The sequence below is a fragment of the Eleginops maclovinus genome, chromosome 10 (assembly GCF_036324505.1).
Source record: "Eleginops maclovinus isolate JMC-PN-2008 ecotype Puerto Natales chromosome 10, JC_Emac_rtc_rv5, whole genome shotgun sequence".
NCBI classification, from domain to species: Eukaryota; Metazoa; Chordata; class Actinopteri; order Perciformes; family Eleginopidae; genus Eleginops; species Eleginops maclovinus.
In genome coordinates this window covers 7945879-7970867 of record NC_086358.1, presented here as the reverse complement: position 1 = coordinate 7970867, position 24989 = coordinate 7945879, and the positions used below count along the sequence as shown (strand labels likewise).

Sequence of the window (24989 nt, the reverse complement as noted above, 5' to 3'; positions counted from 1 at the left end):
AACGTTCTCCCCCTCCTGTTGTCTGATCTCTCACTGTATCTCCCCCCCCTTCCCTGCCTTTCCAGAGGGTTATTAATTGACTGCAGGAATTTTCATTAGGAGTATGTAAAGCGTGGGATCTTTACTGCCTGCAATAATAACCTTTAGAGGCTGGCGGGAGTTGTGTAAGTGATTTCTTCTAATGCTGTGGTTATTTTTCACTGCTGAAAAGTTAACATTTTTCAGATCACACGTACTTACAATTTCAAGAGCTTGTACATGCTGGTTGAGATTCAAGCACTTGCTGATAAGGCACGTGTTGCAATGTCACAACCTCTGATTCAGTATGAGGTCCTTCAAACTGTTGCTTTTCATCTAGTGAGAACATAACATTAGTGTTGCAGTACAGTGTATTAACCGTTGTTTGTGACGCATGTAACAACCTTCTCTTAATCTTTGTTTATTATTTCTGCCTAGTACTGAAAAATCAAACTTAATGATATATTTTTTTTCCTGGCACTCTCCATCTTTCTCCCACATCTGCCGTAATGGCTCATACACAACCTATCCATTTTTCGCCACAGCCTCCGCATCTTTTCTTCTCTTTTCACGGCCCTCTTCTCACCTTTCGCCTTACAGTCTTGCTATAATTGTCAACTTAGAGTCAAATAGGTTAGTATATCTCAAACAGGCTGACCTTTATTGGAGCACTGTTGAAGTACGTATACATAAAACATACGCGAAATAGAGCAGCGAAGGAAAAGAGAACCAGCAATATATATACAAGGGCTTTTGAGAAAAGAAGGGACTCAAAGCCAAGATGATGAATAGAGAATTTGAGAGCCTGTGTATGTGTGGAAATATGCTGCGACAAGAACCTTCATTTAACGTCAGTTCTGTAAAAATCATTGGTCCAGTGTTTCCGTATGTACATAATGCTGATACCATCTTCTCCTATCAGTCTCATCCACACAAACTCAAACACCACATTCCTTTTGTTTTAAAAAATGTTATTAAAAAACTCAAGTCCAATGAATAACAAAATACTTGGCTTCTACATTTTTGTTGAATTTATCATATTGGATAAACTCCACACATAGAGGTCAACACCTTTATCCAACTGAATATAAATGAGAATTAGTAACTGTGCGAACAAAAGAAAACTTAGAAAGCTACGTGAAAAACCCAAAATAATTCAAAATCAACTGAATTTGAACTTCGACTTCTTGGGTTAAGATGGTGTAAAAGCTAAGACTGCTGTTGCGTTTGTGGATTTAGAATAAACAAGCAAAAAGTAAAAATATTTTGTAACTTTTGTTGTTTTTTTTTAATATGGACCCACAGTATGTGTATCAAATAAAAGCCTATGATACAGAAAAAACGGCCACAGTAAGTCGAAATTTCTTAAAGTTATCCCGCTGCGTGTACTGGCGTGTGTCATGCTGTACGTTGAGTTGTTTTAAAGTCACATTTGCGTGTCGTGTGTGACAGAAATAGACTGAAAAGACATGAGATGGTCTTGATTGTTGTTGTATCATCGTGATTATGTTCTCTGTCTCTTGAAGCCACCTCATCAATCTTCCTCTCTATTCATTATCTTTAAGCCCGATTAATTATCAGATGATTGACAGTTGCAAGCCCGTCTACTAATGGAAAATACTTTAATGTGTGACAACCATGTTAAAAAAATGTAGATACTCATTAAAAGAGATACTGTCAATAAAGATATACTTAAAAGGGACTGGTGTAGTTGTGAGTCAAGCAGAACTGTGTGTGAATTAGCTTTCACCATAGATGTAATTGTCTCCAACCTTTATTCTACACTTTGAGAGGACAAACAGTTAACAACAAACAAGAAAGAACTGACCATGCAGACAAAATGACTTTGAAGGCAGCCAGCTTTTGATTCACAAGCTGGCTGCTCTTGTGTTCATTGTCATTGATTTTTACTACATTACTAAATGTCTATATATGAGAGGTGTTATACTGTCATGTGCCATGAATAAGAGAGCCCAATTTGGCTTTTAATCTGGGAATTGAAGACAAGAAAATCATCTTTATAGTTTTTAAAGAGAGTAGTTAGATAACTGGGTATAAGGGTCACACAAGTCTGCTTAAAAGTTGCGAGCATTCAGGCCCATCTTCTATTTTTCAGGCGTAAAAACATCAATAAATTGTTATATTTCACAAGCAACAAGACAGTGATTTTTCAGGTGAGTGATTTAGCAGAGAAAGATGTCCATCTGCTGCGTACAAAATCATTAGATACTACCTCTGCTATTGGTGGTATTTATATTTCAATTAGTGTGTTTGCTGTTCAGATGCCTTAAGCAGCCTGTTGCCATCTGTCTGCTATCATCCGTGTCAATAACTTTTTTCAATTGTGTTAATTATATTTGTTATATAAATTGTCTGAAATTACCTTTTGACTCATGTTTTATTGAGCCTCTACCATGTCCTGTGTTGTTTGGAAGGACCTGGGTAAGTCTGTTTAGTAGGAACAGCTAAAGCAAAGTGTTATCCAATTAGCAGAGAGCAGAAAACATGGAAAGGACAGGAGTGTGAGAGGAAGATACACGTGAAATGAAGATATCGTTGTCAGTTACAAATTTGGTGATGGATGAGTAATTCCATGTTAAAGAATGTATCATTTTAAACTGAGCTAGACCAGAGAAAATGTGCTTGAAACAGATAACTGGTGCTGTTTTGCCTTTTTTGGTCTCTATTAAGTTTGCTGGAAGTTTTGTAATTCAGCCCCAGTACGTTTTATGTGATTACCACACCGGGGTCCATTAAAAAATACCCGTTTGAAAGCCTAATTTCTTTCTCGTAACCTAGGTTAGTTGTGCTATTGTTAAGGTTAAATTGACCTTGGGTGCTCTGATAAATTTCACATGCAGTTATCACACCAGCCATAATTACATTTTAATGAAAAATCAACTCTTGGCATTTGCTCCTGATGTCCTTAACACTATTTTGGAATTAGGATATATATTTGGAATAGCAGGAGTAAAAGGAGAACAAGCGTTAGAAGTTAAATATTTGCTTTTTAAATTAGTGCTGTGAATATGCCGATGTGAAGAGCGGTTAATTGTGGGTCTCATAAATCAATTGAGAAACTTTAATATGCAGAACTAATTTGGGGTTTTAGTAGGTTGTGGAATTTGTGTTTAATTGGGTTAGGCTGACCCCAAAAGCAGTCAACCTAGGGAACACAATAGGGTCCATTTACAGTATCTACTGGATACTGGTCTACTTCGTTTACTGTCGACTAAGTCTGTACATCAGGCGAGTGAAATAAGTCGGTCTGCCTGTCTGTGTATCTTCTTGTCCTTCTGCATCTCAATGCTTCTCTATTCCAGTCTTCACCTGCTTCTTGCTCCCTGCAGTGTTTTATTCCAATATGTCAACCTGTCAGCTCATCTGCCACTATAAAGACTTTCCTGCCTGTATGTTGATCTGTGTGTGTGCGCATGTCTCTGTCCGTCTATCAACTGTTGTCTCTTGTTTTTTCCTCCGCAAACTTTGACTGTAGTTTCTTCCGGTCCCCTCCATCCTCATTCTTCCCCTGCTCTTTTTTCACTTTATCTGTAACTCACACTCCACATCTTCGAATTGCTTCTCTCCACTATCCTCTCCCAACATCTTCTGGTATCTGTCTTCTCTTTTCTCATTCTCCCACATTACCCCTCACTCTCTCTCTGGCTGTCTCCCAGCTGCAAGCAATCTTAAAAATAACACAGCCATGGTTGTTTGCCATTTGTTGTCACAGTCATAACATAGCTAGGAGCGCTCTCTGTGCACTTGCTTGTTTGTGAGCATCAACAAAACAAGGTAACCTTCAACTAAATTGGTGAGACGTATAACGGATTTATAGAGCCACACGTCGGACGTGCTTGTTTTGACGTTGAAGGAGGATGCGTTTATCGCAAAGTTAAAGTGTTTAAAGGCCTCAGGGACTTTATTCATGTTGGCAGAGGAGACGGTTAATTTGATAGAAGATAGTTTACAGCGGATAAAACAGACTTTATAAGCAGACACCAAGACAGGTAGGAAGTAGGAAAAAAAGTGGGCAGAGATGAAAGAGGACTAAAATAGTTTAGGTCGAAAGGAGAAATCCTGTCTGGAGAATCACATTTACAATATTTTGTCAATATTTTATCAAAAATACAAAAAAAGTCTTTATGTTTTTGTGATTATTTCCTTTTAAAATCATCAGTCCTATAGGTTTAACAGATTTCCTCACTTAAAAGGGAGTCCTGTTTTGTTCCATTTTCTGGCACAGGATCAATGGATCCCTTAAAACTCTTACGGAATATGAAAAGACATGCAGCAATTCTCAGAAAAGGAAATTCAAATACTGAGTTAAGAGTGGTTTTCTTTCTTTCCTATTGCATTTGAAACAAGCAACACAAAAATATATAAAGGAAGTCGAAAACATGTTAAAGAAGGTCTGTTTTACTGTTCACATTTGGACTGTAATATAATCACTACAACGTAAAGTATAAACGATACAAAGTTTGATAATTGATTGATTGGTGTCTAAGAAAATACAGATTTATTTTTGAGAATTCAAATGCTTAGCAACAAATACTAAGTTTACAGTATATGGCAAAGCAGAAAATAGCCAGGCTCTGCATTATTGAACAGCTCTGTGCATTATGGGAAATACTGCAGGTGTTGCATTGTAGAGGCAGAAGCAACTATTCTGTCGGGTTAAAGTGCAAGATTGCATTTTAAATGATGTTCTTTCTTATCCGAGCTGACTGAATGTTCTTGTTTTGTCAGTATCCTTCATGGCAGACGAGTGGGATTGTTGTCGTTCAAAGGGATAATTGAAATATCAAGAGTAGTCCTTTCTGATGGTGTTCAAAAAGACTGTGACCTCCTTCCTGGATGCCTGGGATTCTTGAACGGAGCGCTTTCTGTACTAGAGAACCTCCTTGACAGAACCTAAAATACTTGTTTTATCTCCATCGTTGTTATGACGCAATACAAAGCAACTTTTTGGCATCTTTGATCTCACAATTTCTTGATTAGAAACAAAGCTTTGATGTTTGGAAGTGTTTTGCCTCCTAACTCTCTCGCCTCTCTCTAATTAGATTCATTAACAAAGTAAAAGGCTTCGAGGCATTTTGACAGCGCAGGGGGAGGAATGCCTGCATAACCACATGCAAATTCACACAGAAAACATACACAGCGTATACACATTGACTCAAATCCATCCACAGGCTAAGTGAGGGGTATGTAGATTTCGATAATCTTTGGAGATGCAATATTTTCTTTCAGTTCACTTAACCTCGTGCTGATAATTGCCACTGGGTACTGATAACTATTCGTGTGTATGTGACTGCATACTAATTCTGCAGGTGCAAGGATGCTCCTACAGTCGGAGCGGTGTTGCTAAAATGATTCAACAAACTACAACTCAGCTTGTTAACTGTTTTACTAGATGAGGAACCCACAGAGTGAAAATGCACTAAACAGCAGGTTAGAGAGTCTGATCTCAATGCACTGTGAGCGTGTGTGTGTGTGTGTGTGTGTGTGTGTGTGTGTGTTGCCATGTGACTGGTCCTCGACATATTCGACTTTAAAGCAATGCACACACACAAAGAACTAAATCAATGTTTCATAACTGTAAAATGTTAATACCACCAATAATGCAGATATCTGTTCAGTATGCAATACAGCTACTTAAATAATCAAATAAGTAAATCAAAATTAATTTAAAAACGATCCACTACCATTTTGACAATAGTGGCGAGCCAAGTTAAAAGACTGCATGAATATTGGCACTGCAATACAGTGGACGGTTTTGTGTTGGCTCCGTACTGCAGCTTATTGGATTTTAAATAAACAATAACTATAGAAGGTCAAAGTGTTGGCATTTAGCTGTCGTCCCTGGATGAACAGTAGAAAATTGTAAATCTTTTTAAACATGTCCCTGAGGGTAAAATATAGCGGCTTCAAGTATAACAATGCCAAGCCCAAATAAAAGTGAACAACCTAAAACACACCTGAAGCTAAGAGTCAACACTTTAGTCTCAGATGTTACATTGAATGCAGTTTGCTGGAATTATGCAATTAAAGAATATACCATTGCATTTGAGATTTCACTGTAGTAACAAATACAGTCAAGGATGGAAAGACATAACTCTAATTATATTCAACTAGTTTAAATCCCCTTTATATCAGATTGACCCATCTCCCCCTTCAATACTGCAAATGGTTCAACATGTATCTGCTAGACCTTTAAAAATGGAACGAAGAAAAGACAACGCATCACTCCTGTTCTTGCTTACCTGCGATGTTTATTTGGAAAATTGATTTTAAAATCCCAGTATTTGTTTTCATGGCCTTAAAAGGATTATCTCCATAAGACATAACTGAGCTGCAGAATCCATGTTCTGCGCCCAGGTCATTCAGGTCGTCTTCACAACCAATGGAGACAAAGCTTTTCATTCTTGCTGCTCCCAAGCGGTGTATAGCCTTGTCCCTTTGACAAATCTCATTCACATTTAAAGACAAGCCTTTTCTGCTTGCTTCTAGTTCAGTCTGAGGTGTTATTTAACTTTCCCTTTTAATACTTTTAAATTTGTTGTTGTTATTTGTATTTTTTATTGAGAGTGGAGAGCATGATTTTAAAATGAATAAATAACTTGACTAGACTTTTAAAAATGCCATACGTTTTACAATGGGGTACTTTGATTGGTTGGGCCATCAGGAGTTTGGAAAGTTTGTGGGGACAGTTAGGTCAGTTCTCTTAGCCAACGTTATTCAGCGGAGTTTTGAGGTCGAAAGTCCACCGTCCCCTCCTAACTAAATCTAAACAGCATGTATGAGTTCATATCTATTGGTCCACGTTTTTCTCCATGCCACATTGTTACCTTCTTCCTCTGATGTACTGGGATTAGTCATGACATTGTTGTTAGGTTAACCAAATCCAACAATCCATCACCTATTTGTACCTTTTTTTAATCAATTTTCTTTTATTGCAAGGGAAAGCAAGAACAAAAATGAAATGCTGTCTGTTAAAGAAGATTGAACTATTGGTTTGACTTTTAAAATGTAATTGTGTCACCTAACACTCGTTTTATCGAGATACTGGTAAAAAAGGGATCACTGACTTAATAAAATGCAAAGATCCACAGTCAAAGCAACATGCCCTTTATATATAAAGCAGCACGCTTCAAACTTTAAGCATGTGTAGAGAAACTCATTTTGAATTAATTTGTAGTGTAGTGATTAGGAGTAAATGTTCAAGTTTTTAAAAGAATACATTTCAAAAGTGTTTTTTTAACAAAGCCATGGTTTCCATCAGTGTTTTTTCATTATGGGAATTATTTAATATTTATTCAGCCTTGCCCATGGCTACAGGCCCGTGTTGAATCCATACAAAATCATTAAGCGGCATTAGTAAGCTCCTAAAACCACACTGGTACAATGGTTTGCTTTTATTCAATAAAGCTGGGATAATTAATTCAAAGCTGGTACACTGTACTCTGTGGGAACAGAACATGGTATTAGAAGAAAAAAAAATCTATCTCGCTCGCACACACACGCTCGCACACACACACACACGCTCGCACACACACACAAATGTAAAATATAAGCACACATGCACCCAGAGAGACATGAAAAACACACAGAAAAGACAAAACCCAGAGAAAGGGACATCCACCGTGCACAAACACAACGATTTGTCGATTGCCAAATACACACACACACACACACACACACACACACACACACACACACACACACACACACACACACACACACACACACACACACACACACACACACACACACACACACACACACACACACACACACACACACACACACACACACACCACACACAGCTCGGAGCTATGTTACATATTCATTATGCTGTATTATATGGCTGGCTGACATATCTCTCTTCCCTCTAACCCTTTCCTAAATATAGATAGGAGCTGTACTATGCTCTGTGTGAAAGACAGACGTTGACATCTTGAAATGCTGTCTGTTATAGTAGGAACTATTTTTATGTAATAAATAATGTCTGTAAAGTCGCAATAACTCCCAAACAAGCTCATTAGCTTGGAGTTTATGGTGCTCAAACAACTGTGTGATTGTTCATAAGTTTTAAGTGAAGAGAACTAGGAAGAACTAAAACACACACAAATGAAATAAAATCAAAAAAAAAATGAACAAAATGTCATACCAAGTTTACTTTGTTTTCAGGGCAAACCTTTGAGAAGAATTATGAAAAATATGATGTGTGAAAGCATCCTCTCCTGCAATTTGCATTAAACCAAGCAGCAAGCAAACGCAGGGGGTATCTCAGTCCCTCTGTAGCAATGTTGGAGACAAATGGACATTTACAGGGCTAATAAAAACCAGGAGAACGATATGAAGGCAGGACATTTGAAGCTATTGTTTTGTGGAAATCACACAAGAAGATAGAGAACGATGAGCACAAGAGTAAACAAGAAATTTGAAAAACACTAAATAAAAGAAGAGATAAGACTGACAGATCACGATAGAGAAACAGAGATTAGAGGGCAATTTCACATCTGACCCCACACACACCCTCTATCTAAACAGCCAATCACAGAGAAGGAAAAACCTGAGGTGATCCAATGACCTCATAAAGGCAGCAGCTACTGAGAGTGAGAGCGTGTAAGTGTCTGCCATGATGTAAGAGTATCATTTAATGATGTGTTTGTGGTGTGTGACCACCGGGTTTATTGGCGAAGACTGAATGAAAGAAGTGTGTAGTGTGTGTGTGTGTGTGTGTGTGTGTGTGTGTGTGTGTTTGTGTGTCTTAACAACAATGTAACAATCCTTCACATTTATTGCTGTTTTACAGCTTTTGCAGGTAGACGTTTACGCAGCTAGAGACTGAAGGAAAGCATTGGTTTTGTTTTGGATTAACTAAAAACTATATTATGTATTTGATGTATTCTGGTTTTGTAAACAGCTTTCTGTGTGCTCTTCCACTGCTGGGGGCATTGTTGCAAAATGTAAACACACTGAAGCACACAAAGGACCTGACAGGAAATGACAGGCATCGATTTGCCCACCAAACTAGAATAATGGCGGGCACAAAGAAAGTGACCGACCAATGCAGCTTTTAGTGTTTTATATCGAGCGTTCATTCATTCATTCAATTGTTTTCCAGCTGACAAAAAGTGTGCTTTTTACCCTCAAAGTTGGTGCTGATGTGTGTATTTATTTGACTATAATTGTGAGATTTTTTATATTTAAACCCACTTTTCAAACCTAATGTTCTTCTTTTCCTCTCATCATTTGAATTGTAATCAATTGTAATTTTAATATTTTCTCTTCTAAACATGTTGCATCATCTTAACCGATTTTAGTCTACACTAATAATATTGCCATTTATTAATTTACCAGATGAAATCAAGTCTTATGTCTTAGTCAGAGGAGCAACTGGGTACCATTTAAAGTACCAGGTGCATTTTTGTTTTGCCTCTGTGTGTGAAATTGAGATAAATGTCCCTCTCTCCATAGGATTACAACAATTACACTCTAACAACTAAATGGATGCATTCCCACATTAAGAAAGCGAGTGTAAACTCTGATGGAGTGTGTAATATCAGCCCTGAGTTTTAATGGTCATTTACAGCTTCTACACACATTCAGGTTGCCAGACATTTGTTTCTTTGTACTGCCAAAAAACCTTTTCCAAAACCTTTGTATCAACAACAAGTCACCATTTGTCTTTCCATGGGCAGCTGGCTAAATGTAACCGTTTGTATAGATGCATAAATAGCAAATGCAAGTGGATGTTGTACATCTAAACGAGATCAATCATGGCCTAAAGCATTTTTAAATGATGATAAATGTGAATGTGGCGATGAAATATTAATTATGTGAAACATAGGCATCTCTAAAAAGCAGTGTGGACAAGTCATTATTATGAACCTGATTTTGAATGCCTGGTCTTTTTTTCCCTATAGATATTACAAGTATTTTAAGTATAAGTTATCTGTATACTGGTTTCAATCAGCGTGCACAAGGATTCACCGGGAATGTCCATGCACATAGGGGACAAAATTCTGAAGACAGAAGAGTTTATGGAGCATTTTGAAGAGTAAACACATTTGTAGTATTGCTATATCGAAGCATAAAGAAGACATTATTATATACACAAGTTGCTCATAATCTTCTGTTGTATTTCTGTCAGAGTAGCTGCACAAACTGCATTTCTTTCCTCCGAGGATCCATAAATGTGACGTTTCAAACGGGCCTCTCGTACTTGTATTGCTACGATGTTCTTAATGTTATCACCAGTAGCAGCAGGTGTTGCCACATCAACACAAACTGAAAGTCTAGGGATTATAACTTAAAAAAAAAAAATAGCAGGAAGTGTGTGTCAGTGTCAGTGTGAGTGGGAGCGTACCGGTACTCTTCCTGAGTGAACACAGGAATGACAGAGGGTTGCAGGACTGTGATCTCTACCAGAGTTGTGTTCTCCTTTACTGGCTCACCACCATCAAAGGCCACCACCACCAGCTGTCAATCAAACACAAACACAGTTTAGAGTCACGACATTCATTAGGTATCCACATTCCTGCCTGCAATGTGCCAGTCTACTGCTCTCACTGGTTTATGGTCTTTTTATAAATAAAAAAAACACTGTCACTTTTATTCCTATATTTTATACCTCTTTTTTTCTATTAAGCTTGTTTAACTTTTTATTCTCTTGGCTTCAACTGTTATAATAATACATCTTAAGGTCGTTTTTTTAAGTGTTCGTCACTTTTATTTAAACGATTTAATGCTTTTTGTAAGCCACTTTGAACTGCCTTGTTATTGAAATGTGATATATAAATAAACTTGCTTTGCTAACTTGATATCAGTTCACACCATTTGACAGTTTGCTGACACCGGAGACAGTCAAATAAATTGATGCAGCTAATGCATGACAGGCTGAAAATAAACCGAGCAAATGTCTAAATCTTTGGTGTCCACAGCAAAATTATTTGCAAGGGAATAATAGAACAGGAGGAAAGTGTATTCAACTGGTGTGCATAGCCTTTCTTCTTCATTTAATTGGGAGTAACTGGACATGAGGATTCATAATGAGGACCAAACAACCCCCTATTCTATGTGAGTTAATAAGTCGAACAGTTGGAATATGCGTTTAAGCATTCAGCTTCTAACCTATTCGACACTGTTTATCTCGGTCAAAATCCCAAAACTGTACACAGTGTTGGGATAATTCATTTTGTTTGAGTTATTTGGAGCAAATGAGGTAGTATTAGTCCCCCGAGTGACATCTTCAGAGGACGCTGAATCCTTGTTTTGTTAATTAAAGCCCGATGAAATAATAAAAATAGAATGGCCCAAAGCCCGATCGAGTGGAGCGGCTGGGAAATGGCAATTTTGAAGCTAATACGCTATTGTGGAATATTTTATACATTGGATAGGGATTTATACAAGTGCTTTGTACAAAGACAACCTAATGTACACAAAGTCGAGGGATGATCAAATTAATTTTTAATGACCCCATTCATGTGATTCTGTTGCAATCCTCTTTCCACGTATTCCAAAAATAAAAGAACAAAAGCAGAACTGGGTGAATTAGATAAATCTGCTCCAGTAATGGTGTCTCTGTTGGACTGCAGCCCTGCTGCTGGTGTTTACAGTCTAAATAGATCGATTTAAATGATTGGGGATTACATTAGGGATGCTGCATACTGTATTTAAAGTGGGATGCTCAGTAGACTCACTGCAGCATGCTTATATTTAATACATTGAACACATAATAGTTTGATTGAAGTTAATATCTTTCTAGTGGGATAATGTTTACTGCCGTTTCACTCCATTACAGATATTTTCTAACATTCCTAATGCAAGAGTAAAATGACAACATGTTGAAGTGTACCAGGTGCAGAACAAATTACAAACAGATATGCTGTTATGTGAAGGAAAAATTAGGGCTGCGTATTTAACAAATTGTGAAAGCCTGTGAGATTGATCTGATTTCATCTCGTTGAAAGAGAGAATCAGTAGGAAACATCACTTTAAAATGTGTCATTCTTTCTTTTGTTGGTGTCTTTTGTGTTCAGTTCAATACTCAATTTGTTGAATAAAAGAATGGTGGGAACAATTTCCTTTCAACAAGCAATTCGTTGTGTTTTAACAGTAAATGAAAAGCAACAGCAAAAATAATTATTACACTCAATGTCTGTTTTATTTGTTGTTAGTAATATTGGAATACATGTTTGCATATTTTTCCTTATATACTGCAGGATGTCTTTGAGTTATCTTCAGTTTTATACTTCTCGCACTGTTGAAATAGCACTAATATTTATCAGGTGACCCAACAGTGTACAAAAGATGACTGTTGATGTGTCAATTAAACTGTGTGTGCAAACTCACGCTGAACTTGAGGTTGGGCTCCTCGTTGAGGTTTACTCTGGTTACCACATGTCCTGTCTGTTCCTCCACATCAAATATGCTGGCGGAGTATGGATAGGCCTCCTGGTTCACTTTATAGCGTACTACAGCTGCCGGGGTTCCCTGTGAACAGAACAAGTGCACTTAGGATGATGGATATCTCCTGCAGGCTTCCTGGAATACTGCCATTCTTACAATACAGCCATCGGTATCAGCACAGTGTGGAAAGAGACTGTTGGCGTATACAAGATCTAAAGCGAAAACCTTTGTCCTAAATGTCCAATGTGTCTGTCTACAAGCAGAACACACACATCACCAGAGATTCATATTCATATTCAGGCACTCTAATAATCATTCACCTCTTAATAAAAATCATAATAATAGATTACATTTTTATTGCATCATTCAAGGGACCCAAGGCCACTTCACATGCACAAACAAACAAACAAACATGTAGGGCAAATAATAAAAAACAATATACATATATATATGGTATATACTGTATATTACAAAAAAAATAATTCCCTTATTACCTTTGACTCAAAATGTCAGGAAAATATTCCCTTATTTTATACGATACTGCAGAACTGGCCAACAGCACATATTAAAAAACATGAATTAAAACATTTGATTTCCTTTTGTCTCTCAAAGGATGAGAGGCTCAACATATCAAAGTCATGATGACTTCAATACTGTATTTTGATAAAGGCTATGAATTTGATATGCTCAACAATGACTCAGCTTTTACACACCGGAGCTGTCACTAAACCAAGGTGTCATGTTTACCAAACAGTCGCCACAGCGCCTTGTTGCCAGTCAATAGAAATGCTTTCAAGGTCGTGTTTCCATCAAAAGACCACTAAAAGATTCAGTGTTGCAGTGTCAGTATCATTTAACAACCGTCTCCAGAAACTGCATTCAAAACAAAGGGTAAAACGATATAGATGTTTTCATTATTATTAAGGTAAACAGCCATTATTGTTGTTTTCAGCTGTCATGCGCAAGATTTAGTAGAAGCATTGCTGTTGTGAGCATTATTGCCGTTCCAATGTAAGCTTTCATTAAATAATGCCTTGTAGTGAGCCAGCAAAAGTTCACTGGGGCTAATGATTATAAAGATTTGTACTTAAGACGTAAACTGTGGGTACAAATGGTATAAGTGACATTGACATTCACATAAAAAATATTTCCAAAGCTGTTAACGTGCTCTTCAGTGCCTTTTTGAGCACCAGCAGCCTTTATAGCATATAGCCTTGACTGTATAATATAACTTTCTGATCCGAGAGAGTCGAGCCTCATGCTCAGACCTCAAGTCTGTATCAGGTTTCGCTGATGTAGGAAAACAGCAAGCACATTAACATAAGGAACATGGGCCTTTTAAAGAGGCTTATGACGTAATATCGCCGGGGTAGAAGATCTCACACAGAGACGCGGGATGGAAATATAAGTTAATTGCTTTTTGAGCAGTAATTCAAAGTCAAGATACTATGGTGTTTCCTGTCTTTTTGGTAAATACATTTATTCAGTGATTTATTATAGGGTAAAATTGCAAATTTACCAGTTGGTTGTTACCGATAAAGGCAAGAGCTATTTTTCACACAGCCGTTGCATATTAAATCTGCATCTAAACAAAAGGCTGCGTGACTCAGCAAACTCCAAAGCTGTATTCACAGTGCACTTAGACCCCGCTATGAGTTTTTTACAACCTTTTAAAGCATGAGTTAACTGCACCAGACTATCTAATGGCTCACAATGGGACTCTAAAGTCAAGTAACCTTCATTTTACATCAACAAAATAAAGCAGACTGAATAACAAAGATGTTAAGAGTTAAAAGCCCAATGGAGGTATCGCTAAGTGCTACAACAAGGTCAAAAAACGACTCTAGTGGAGAAAGATGTGCAAACACATTCAAAACACTCACACAGGGAGGGCAAGCATCATTATCTTGCATCATTCAGATACTTAATTTGTGGAACAGACAGTGAAAAGCAGTTTAATCGAATAGCAGCAGCTGGAAATGCTCACCGCGGGGTCAGAGTCGTTGGCCATCACTGTGGTAACGATGCTTCCCTTGACAGCATTTGGGGCAACCAGGCCTCGGTACACTGACTGGCTGAATACCGGAGAAAAGTCATTCATGTCCTGGAGAGAAATAAACACAAAGTAAGGCTTTAGTATTATAAACATACATTACACCAAGCCATTTCTGTTTTCCAGTAAGAGTCTGAAAGGTTTTACATATTAATGATGTACAAACTGACTTTTTTAAGAAGTTTGCTATCACTTTTACTTTTTGCATTTCTAATTTTACTTAGTCTCCTTATCACTACCTCTCTGTAGTCAACTAAATTACTCACACAAGCCAAATTATTCTTTACTGGTTGGGGAGCATCTGGCTCCACAAGGGAGAAAAAATCAACAGCTGTTTACTGTAAAAGCACCATATCCAAGTTATATAACCCTTGAGCCTCTAAACGTATGTCAACATATGAGCTCTGTTGTAGTTTTGGAAGCTTGGATTAAGAAAAAAAATCAATTCATAAAAGTAGTGTACGGAAAGATCTCAGGATAGATAACCTGAGGGTACTCTCTTTTTGTTTTGTTTATCACAGCAGGTGTCCGACATACTAGAAAGCAGCAGACAGTTTAAATCTGAGGATAGCACAGACGGATAGTGTTTTATGATTCTCCCACAGTGTCCCGTGTGATGGATTTTAGAACTTGTTCGTCAATTTAAACAAAAACTAAGTAAACAAAGATAGTTGCAAAGGGACAGAAGTTGGCAGCTGTACTGCTCAATGCTATAAATAAAAGGTTTGGTATTTCTCAAAAGAGAATAATGTTCCCTAGCTTTTGTGCTAATTGGCTAATATATGCAAATATCCTGGTGTGGGGCCCAGCATGAACACACCCACGCACTCACCATGATTCTGACAGTAACAAAGGCTAGTCCAGGAGGCATGGTTCCCTCTGCGTCCCTGGCCTCGACTGTGAAATTGTACGTTGGATCTGATTCAGTCATGGCCTCAAAGTCGAGAACTTCGAGGACAGACAGCTCCCCTGTCACCGGGTCAATGTGGAACAGCCGAACAATCTCCTTGTCCGAGCCTTCAGCTCTGATTTTATATGTGAGGTTGGAGCCGAGGTCAGCGTCTATTGCCTACAGTGAAAAAGAGAAAGTCGTGGAATGGGGAAGAAAGTAATACCATCTCCTTGTAAATGTATGTAAGTTGAATTTTTCATATTTGCCCGAAGGACAAGCATTTACTGTACATAATGTGCGCTGGAGTTACTATACTTTTATTAGGTCTGTGTTTGGCTGGTAAGTATGAAACGCCTCTGGAAAAGACTGAATTGTAGTTGGTGTCCGCATATTATTTCCCCTTCTATAAGTATGTGTCTGTATAGCTACAGGGGGAAGAAGCTTTATAAACTCATCAGCAACTTATCGTGTTTCCAATGTGATTTCAAATCAAGCTCTGATTTTTTTTAGTATTGGCTGTAATGTCAACCTAAACATAAATGTTTAATTTCGAAGAAGATGAGGAAAAATAACTCAAAATGTGACTATTATGATGAAAACTGGACTCAGTACCTTATTGTAGGGCTACAATAATCAGTATTTTAAAGGCTTGTGACTATAATTCTTTATAATAATTATTGTTTGTTGCTTGCTGGTGGACAAACAATGTAATGCAGTGTAGCTAAACACAGTGTTGGCATTACTGCACTGCACTTGATGTTAGTTTTTGGATGATACAGCTATAAAGCTAAAAACAGCTCAGCCCTACACACTAGACCCTCGATTTTTGATGTTAACCGTATGATTTTATCTAGAAAGCTACAGCATATCACTAGAGCAGGGGTGTCCAGACTACGGCCCGGCGGCCAAATGTGGCCCGTGACCCACTTTTAATTGGCCCTCAGCAAATGCTAAAAGTATAATGGTGATGTATAATGTGCTTTTCGTATAATGTACTTCCTAAATATGTAATATAATATATTACACAGAAGTATTCATGTGTTAATAAGACCAATTTTCAAAGTAGAATTTTTTCAAACAAATCCTAGTTGATAAATAAAGCCCTATAACTTATTTGCATAACTAGCTGTCAGGGTTGGGGAAACAGGACCCAAGTGCAGTAAATCAAGGGAAGCGGGTAAGGGTCAAAAACAAAAAGCGAGCTTTATTCAAAAGCTGTTGATGAAATCACGAATCAAGGGGAACACAGGACATGAAAAACACTTAGCTTCAGACATGAAGGGCGACAGGAACAGGCAGGTAACATGGACAAGATCAGGGAAGAAATGACGACGACCGAACAACAGACAAAAGGGAAACAGGGACTAAATACACATGGGTAATCACAAGACGAGAGACAGCTGGAAGGGGGAGGAGAAACACAGGGGCAACAGGTGAACATAATGACACAATCAGGCGCAGGAGGGAAACGCAGACAGGAAGTGAAGCTTAACATGAAAGAAGTGGGGAAAACATTTCAAAATAAAACACACAACACAAAGACATGACCGATACGAAACACGGATCATGACACTAGCTTGAAATAAACCCGTCGTATTTCCTCTGATTAAGAGCAATCTGAGGCTTCTGTTTTAAGGGATGAGCTGCTGACAAAATAAAGGAAACCATATGGAGAGCTGTGATGTTTCTTCAAGCATATTGAAGTATCAAGAATAATTGGCCTACATTTGATTGAGTTTGCTAACTCATAACTTCACTTATGAGGCGATATAGCTCACCTCTAATGAGGGGCCCAGCCCTTTGTATGTCTTTCTGTATGTGGCCCTCAGGGGAAAAAGTTTGGACACCCCTGCACTAGAGAATCAACTGATGAAATTATTACAAAATGAACGGCTACATCAGTTACCATTTTTTCCTTCACTCACCTTCAACTGTAATATGATTGTGTTTTTGGGGCTGTTCTCTGGCACGCTGACATTGTACGTTTGTTGTGTGAATACGGGGCTATGGTCGTCGACATCCAGAACGGTGATGGACAGTGTTAACCTGGACCGCCGAGGATTCACGGCACCATCCCACGCTTCAACGATCAGGAAGTAGTGACTTTGAACCTGGAATATGACAGGTAATCACGGCCAAACATCAAGTGTACAGTCGCAATTTTCTTTTGTTTACTGTCATCTTTGCCCCTTTCTTTGTGTGACATCTGAACATATGCATCACTTTCGCTGACCTCTCTGTCCAGGGGCACCGTGGTTGTGATCACTCCGGTGGCATTGATGGAAAACAGCTTTTGGTGGTTGACGAGCCGATAAAAGACTTGACCGCTTGCCCCCAGATCTGGGTCCGTAGCCTGAAAACAGACACACAGGAATAACATAACTAATAAGAAAAAAGGACTCAAGGTTTTACTCATGTGGTTTGAAATGCCTGCAATTCATTCATCAAGCTGCCTTTGAAGCAAATCATTCCTTTAATTAAAAATGAACTTCTGAAATCAAGCTGGATGCTGTGTGTTAAATGATGTCAAGTGTCTATAAATGTACACAATAGATTAAACACTTAACCTCTATTATTGTGGTTAACATTAACAAAGGTAAGGCACGTTCATTTATAGAGCACCTTTCAACACAAGGATATTCTAAGTGCTTTAAGAGCATTAAGAAATAGCTCTTCTTCTAGAATAAAGAGAAATATGTGTATAAGTGTGTGAGGGAGGATGTGTGTCTTTGTGAGAGGGACACACTAGGAAATAACGCTCTCTTACTCAAATATTCCCTAGTGTCAGTTCTCTTTTTCCTTATTTTCCACTTATTGCAACTTGTTTCGAGCAATTCAAGTTATCCTCCACAAGAAGAAATTGTTAAACATTTCCAAACCTAATGAGGTTTCAATTTCACTTGAAAAATCCACTTTGTTGCACTTCTTTCATCTGACTACCTTTCTGTAGCCAGTATAAACTTTGACACTCTTTCCACATCATCTCTTTCAACTAATAAAATAAGGTGTTGAAGAGGTGACAAATTGCTAGCCGGTGTTCCTTTCAGCCTACCTGAGTATTCACACTGCCTAATCAGCATTCTAGCCACATTAAAATGATGAGAGCAGAGGAGAGCAGAACAGAGGAAGTATTAACAGCTTGTGTGCGGTGCTGAGGTTTGCCTACGTTGCGTTCTGACTCTAAAAGTCCCCAAAAGAAAAATATAAAAGTATATAAAAAATAATTGCTTCACACCTGGTCTTATGGCTAACAGGGAGGAAGCTGTGTGTGGCTGTGTTATCAGTCAGAACGAGTGGTAGTGATCATAAAAAGATCAGGAAGAAGAAGTTACACTACATTATGAATAAGGTTAATCCCTGTGGTGATTACATACAGTGGGGAGAACAAGTATTTGATACACTGCCGATTTTGCAGGTTTTCCCACTTACAAAGCATGTAGAAGTCTCTAATTTTTATCATAGGTACATTTCAACTAAAACGATTTGATACATCAGAAAAACAGAACTTAATATTTGGTACAGAAACCTTTGTTTGCAATTACAGAGAGCAGACATTTCCTGTAGTTTTTGACCAGGTTTGCACACATTGCAGCAGGGATTTTGGCCCACTCCTCCATACAGATCCTTCAGGTTTCGGGGCTGTCACTGGGCAATACGGACTTTCAGCACCCTCCAAAGATTTTCTATTGGGTTCAGGTCTGGAGACTGGCTAGGCCACTCCAGGACCTTGAGATGCTTCTTACGGAGCCACTCCTTAGTTGCCCTGGCTGTGTGTTTTGGGTCGTTGTAATGCTGGCAGACCCAGCCACGACCCATCTTCAATGCTCTCACTGAGGGAAGGAGGTTGTTGTCCAAGATCTCGCAATACATGGCCCCATCCATCCTCCCCTCAATGCGGTGCAGTCGTCCTGTCCCCTTTGCAGAAAAGCATCCCCAAAGAATGATGTGTCCACCTCCATGCTTCACGGTTGGGAAGGTGTTCTTGGGGTTGTACTCATCCTTGTTCTTCGTCCAAACACGGCGAGTGGAGTTTAGACCAAAAAGCTCTATTTTTGTCTCATCAGACCACATGACCTTCTCTCATTCCTCCTCTTGATCATCCAGATAGTCATTAGCAAACTTCAGATGGGCCAAGACATGCGGTGGCTTGAGCAGGGGGACCTTGCGTGCGCTGCAGGATTTTAATCCATGACGGCGTAGTGTGTAACTAATGGTTTTCTTTGAGACTGTGGTCCCAGCTCTCTTCAGGTCATTGACCAGGTCCTGCCGTGTAGTTCTGGGCTGATCCTTCACCTTCCTCATGATCATTGATGCCCCACGAGGTGAGATCTTGCATGGAGCCCCAGACCGAGGGAGATTGACCATCATCTTGGACTTCTTCCATTTTCTAATAATTGCGCCAACAGTTTTTGCCTTCTCACCAAGCTGCTTGCCTATGTCCTGTAGCCCATCCCAGCCTTATGCAGGTCTACAATTTTATCCATGATGTCCTTACACAGCTCTCTGGTCTTGGCCATTGTGGAGAGGTTGGAGTCTGTTTGATTGAGTGTGTGGACAGGTCTCTTTTATACAGGTAACGAGCTCAAACAGGTGCAGTTAATACAGGTAATGAGTAGAGAACAGGAGGGCTCTTAAAGAAACACTAACAGGTCTGTGAGAGCCGGAATTCTTACTGGTTGGTAGGTGATCAAATACTTATGTCATGCAATAAAATGCAAATGAATTACTTTAAAATCATGCATATGTGATTTTCTGGATTTTTGTTTTAGATTCGGTCTCTCACAGTTGAAGAGTACCTATGATAAAAATTACAGACTTCTACATGCTTTGTAAGTGGGAAAACCTGCAAAATCGGCAGTGTATCAAATACTTGTTCTCCCCACTGTACATTACGTTTCAGTGTGAAATTTGTTGGTGTGCCACAGTAACATGCAACGACAGTGGAAACAATAGCAACCACATTCGCTAGTAGCTTATGTATAGCTTGCTTCCTCAACTCATGTCAATTGCTGAAGCTTAAGGAATTGGTTTTGGAGGTATTTGATCATTAACATAAAAAAAAAGCACTTCGTAGAGTTAGCTTAGGCCTTGTAACACAGTCCCCAGCACTTACAATGGTACGACTTGCTTGAAGTGAATATAACTGCACTATCCTTGTTCGGAGTTTGATTCTCTAAGTACTTAATGTAAGTCGCTTTGGATAAAAGCGTCAGCCAAAGGAAATTGAATGTATGTAATTAATCAAAATAAGGAGAAATATGATACTTTTGGACTGATGATGACGACGCATGAAGTGACGTTATGAAGTTATTTGAACTCTGGAGATTGATAATGTTTACTTACAATTTTAAGGCAACTGTCCAGTATCTGTCAAGAAACTTCGCCCTGGCCCATAGTTTATAAATAGTAACTTTAGATGCAGTGTCAAAATTGTCAGTTTAATGAGTTGATCCAACCCCCATAACTCAATTCATATTTATATTTCACTTTTTTTGCTGTACTGTGCCAATTCTTGCTGTTGCTGTGACCCACTTTTTCCTCGTTTGCCCGATTTTGCATCATTTAATTTAATCTTATCTCCCACAGTGACTATTAGCTTTAATACAACTTAGGTTCGGTCCATCACTGTTAAGCAGATTGTAATAGTGGAGAATGAAGTTATTTTGGTGGGGTTTGTATTTCAGATTCATCAATATCTGAGTGTAAAACTGTCATAAATGTAATGGAGAAATGAGAAATATCAAAACGTATCATCAATGAGCTAGCCTGGCAACCAATTACAGGAGGTTATTTTTGTCACCTTTAGACAACTGATTACCCGTTTCCAGTCTTTATGCTAAGCTAAAGCTAACTGGCATGTTGATAATAACCTTAATCTTGACTGGCAGAAAACACACTGGTCCCACTTTTTCTCATCGATCTCCGGGCAAGAAACGGAATAAGCCTGTTTTTCTAAATACTGTTACACCTTTACATTTTCAAGCTGTCAAAATAAATGATTTAGAGGAAACGGGCTCCTTTCAAAAGGCCAAAAATAACTTAATAGCGCAGCCAAATTTGTCAACCTTAAATCAGTTTTTAAGTTTGACATAAGAGATTTATCCCCATGAGAGAAAACTGGTATGAAGATAAATAGACACCTGCCTACTGTAAGTAAATAAGGTAAAGAGCAGGTGTTTGCTTTTAAACAGGGAGATGTTATAGTTTATTAAAGCCTTCCTTTAAACTGGAAGCAGTAAACGTGTCATAGCTTTGCATTTTAGACACTAGACCAAATCCTTTAAATACTTTGCTGGATCAGTTGTCTTGATGTAAAACATATTGATTTCTGCAGACTCTGAGTTTGGTACTGTGATGAGTGAGACCTTCCCTTATCCTTCTTCTTGTATCCTCTTTTTCTTGTGTCTTATCACTCCCTTACTAATTTTCTCACAGTTCGCTCAGGATAATTACATTGAGGCCAAATAGATTTAATGTGTAGGTCTTACATCTGATGCTTCTCTACACACACTCACACAAAAAAAGAAAAGAGCTTGGAGCCGATACTCTAGCTCTACAGTTGTAATCTCTGCCTCTCGTATTAAGGTGCTCATACGTCTTCTCCTCCAATTTCCCCTTTTTTATATTCTCTTTTCATCACTATCTCACCTCCACCTCTAATTTCATTCCTGGAGACAGCAATAGAAGTTCCTGCGACTGAAGCTAAATGAATGAGATCTTATTTTAAATCTGTCTCGGAGCACATTTCTTTTGCTGTACCAATACACCATAGAGACGGTGTTATAACAGTGTGGGAGTCTTTTTCTCAGTAAGTAACGCGTGCAGACAAGCCATCAATCACTGGTGTGTGTGTACGAGTGTGAATGTGGGTGAGATTGCTTCTGTATTCGAGTTCCTGTTATATCTTTTCAACTCTTTTTCCCATCAGATAATTTGTTCTCAAACACTAAACCTCATCTCAACAGTGTAGGTGCAGTGATACTTCAGGTGCGTTTTCGGAGTAACACATCTATACCATTTGAAGCAGCACAAGTATTTGGATTTGTACTAGCTTCGTAGTAGATTTGGCTCTGAAAGTTGGCTTCATGATAAACATGATCAAGGGGAAAAAAACACATTTCTGTTAGACAAAACTGTATATTCCTGAACATGAAGGGGAGCATATAACATGAAGGGGAGCATGCACAGTTCGAAGAGGGATCGATATACTCTACCTTCCTACCATTTTTCCCCCTTCAATACATTTTTCAACCATTTACTAAGAAATATTACGACATAACATCTCCTCTTTACTCCAAGCCCATTTTTGTGCAGCGTATTGCTACTTAGAGTACATGTCGAGAGTAAACAATTGTGCTGTAGGGACAGGCAATCGTGCCATGAAGGACCAACAGTCTACAATTTCTAATTCCAGCTGACAGCTGCAGCAGGAAATTTTAAAGGGCATGCGTGGAGGGATGAACCAAATTGTGAACTGATGAAGAGGTACTTTGGGAAGCATCTAGTTTTGTATCGGTTAGTGCAGCTGCTGGGATTTGTCAACTGTTTTGCCAGGTTTAGCATTAGCAACATAAAGCAAATTCTGTATTTGGAGTTTCTGCTTTTATTTCGTCTGCCACTATATCATGCAAATGACGTGCCACCTTTCTTGATTATTTTTGACCTGCTATAATCGTTTCTTTGATCGTATGACCTCTCTCTGCATTCACCTATTGTTCCTGTTTTCTAATGCATGTTTCATCTCTTAGACTCATGAAAGTCAGATCAAGAATGCAGCCATACTCCCCTCGTGTCCCTCTTCTCTTGCTCTCCCCTATTACCTCTCCCTAGTGTTTTTCTCCCATTTCTCTCTGCCACCCATGCGTGTCTCACTTCTTCCCCTCTTTCCATCGCTCTCTACTGTACCAGCATCAGCAGATCAAGGTCAGGTCCATTTATTCTTCTGGAAATCTGTTTAATACCTACAGGTAGGGGACCCTGGTTTGGAATGAGGCCCAGAGTCGTGCCTCGCGCAGCCCGCTGAGGGATCACGCCGTCTGTTTTGATTTGGAGAATATCCAAGGGTCTTTGAGGCGGAGGAAGTTCAAGATTGTAATACTTTCAAGTGCCCTCTCTAAAGATTAGGGTGGGATTCTCGATGTTGAATTTGGAATAAGTCCAAACGAGAGCAAGAGGTAAAGTTCAGAACGCTTTGCATGAAAGGTGGGGTTTATGAGTTTGGATTGTTCAAATATAAAAAGGTATTGAGCTTTAACTTTAAAACCTGTTAAGTGTAAGATTTGTTCAGAATTCTAGACGTGGCTGTACAAAGGCCATAAATTAGTCCCAGGAGAAGTCCTGTTGTTCAACCAAAGAAGCATGATTAACATTTAGAACCAGACAAAGTGTCACACTGATTAAACACCCCCTGACACCAGTGTACAAAGGCTATGAATTAACCAACCGAAGGGAGCATCTTTAAAGATCAGAGCCTATCAAAGTGTCAGATTTACCCATGGCCTCTGTCAGCGGAAAACATGAGTCAGTTATTAAGCCTGGATCGAGGCCAGGAGTCTGGGGGGTAAATGCAGAGAGAGGTGCTGATGCAGGTGAAATCCCAGAGCGCTGAGGAAAGATCACGTTACAAAAACATGTGCTATGTATGTGTTTTTTAAAGATTAGAGTATATTCATTGCAGACTTAGTTTTTGTTAATTATGCAATCAACAGGTGGCTATGTGGCTATGATACGTTTCAAAAAATAATTTAAAAAATGCTTTTATTTTAATAGAAAACATTTGGTCCCAATTCTCCGGGCCAAATTAATTTGAATTCACAACATTTTTGGGATAAACATCAAAACATGCTTAAAACTCATAATAAATTGAATTAAATTTACAGATCTTTGGATTCTTTTGGAAGAAAAAGGAAAAAATACAATTGGTCTTATTATCTTCGGTTCTTTTTATAAATATTTAAACTGGCAACGAGGGAGTGAAGCATTTTCACAAAGTAATATTTGAAATCTGAGACAAAATATTCAACCAAAATAGATACAAATCCTGAATATTCTCTGAATTTCTTGTATCCTGTCCACCCACTTACACACACTGCTGTACACACATTTCTCAGAGTATGATAACCCAGTCCTAATTACAAAGCTACAAAAGGTCTACAGACTTATGTTAGTGATCAATGGTCCCTGTTGCAAAAGATTATAAGAGCAGGATTTAATTAGAGCCTCTGTGAATCTGTGTGTGTGTGTGTGTGTGTGTGTGTGTGTAGTGTATCTGTGCTGAGAGGCTTTGATGGGAAGATGAAGACACAAGTTTTATAAAGTTAAAAGTAATTATGTGCTTTCCTCTTAAGGTTTCCAGGTCTTTATGTCAGGAGGAGTGAGACATGGGGATCAGTGTCACGATATCAAATAGTTGTGTTACCAATCTACACAACAAGAGAAATGACACACAGTGAGATAACTTGTCATCAAAGTGGCTTTTTGTTCATGACCCATCATTACAACAGAGGATTAGTGTAATACAAAAAAAATCTGAAATCAGCCCACAAATAAATACACAGCAGTGAGTGTGTGCATAATGAATACATTAGCATACAAATGCACACTCCCCGT

General features: G+C 38.6%; 1 protein-coding gene across 1 annotated transcript in view; it reads right to left on the bottom strand.

Annotated features, from left to right (window-relative positions):
* The window catches only part of pcdh15b (protocadherin-related 15b), a 144423-nt gene that overhangs the window by 40292 nt on the left and 79142 nt on the right, over window positions 1–24989 (bottom strand). Inside the window, exons 21-26 of the mRNA XM_063894181.1 lie at window positions 17614–17733; window positions 17306–17491; window positions 15321–15557; window positions 14423–14539; window positions 12379–12519; window positions 10394–10506 (exon numbers count right to left, since the gene is read on the bottom strand). Coding sequence (XP_063750251.1) covers window positions 10394–10506; window positions 12379–12519; window positions 14423–14539; window positions 15321–15557; window positions 17306–17491; window positions 17614–17733 — 914 coding nt within the window. The remainder of the gene's footprint in view (window positions 1–10393; window positions 10507–12378; window positions 12520–14422; window positions 14540–15320; window positions 15558–17305; window positions 17492–17613; window positions 17734–24989) is intronic.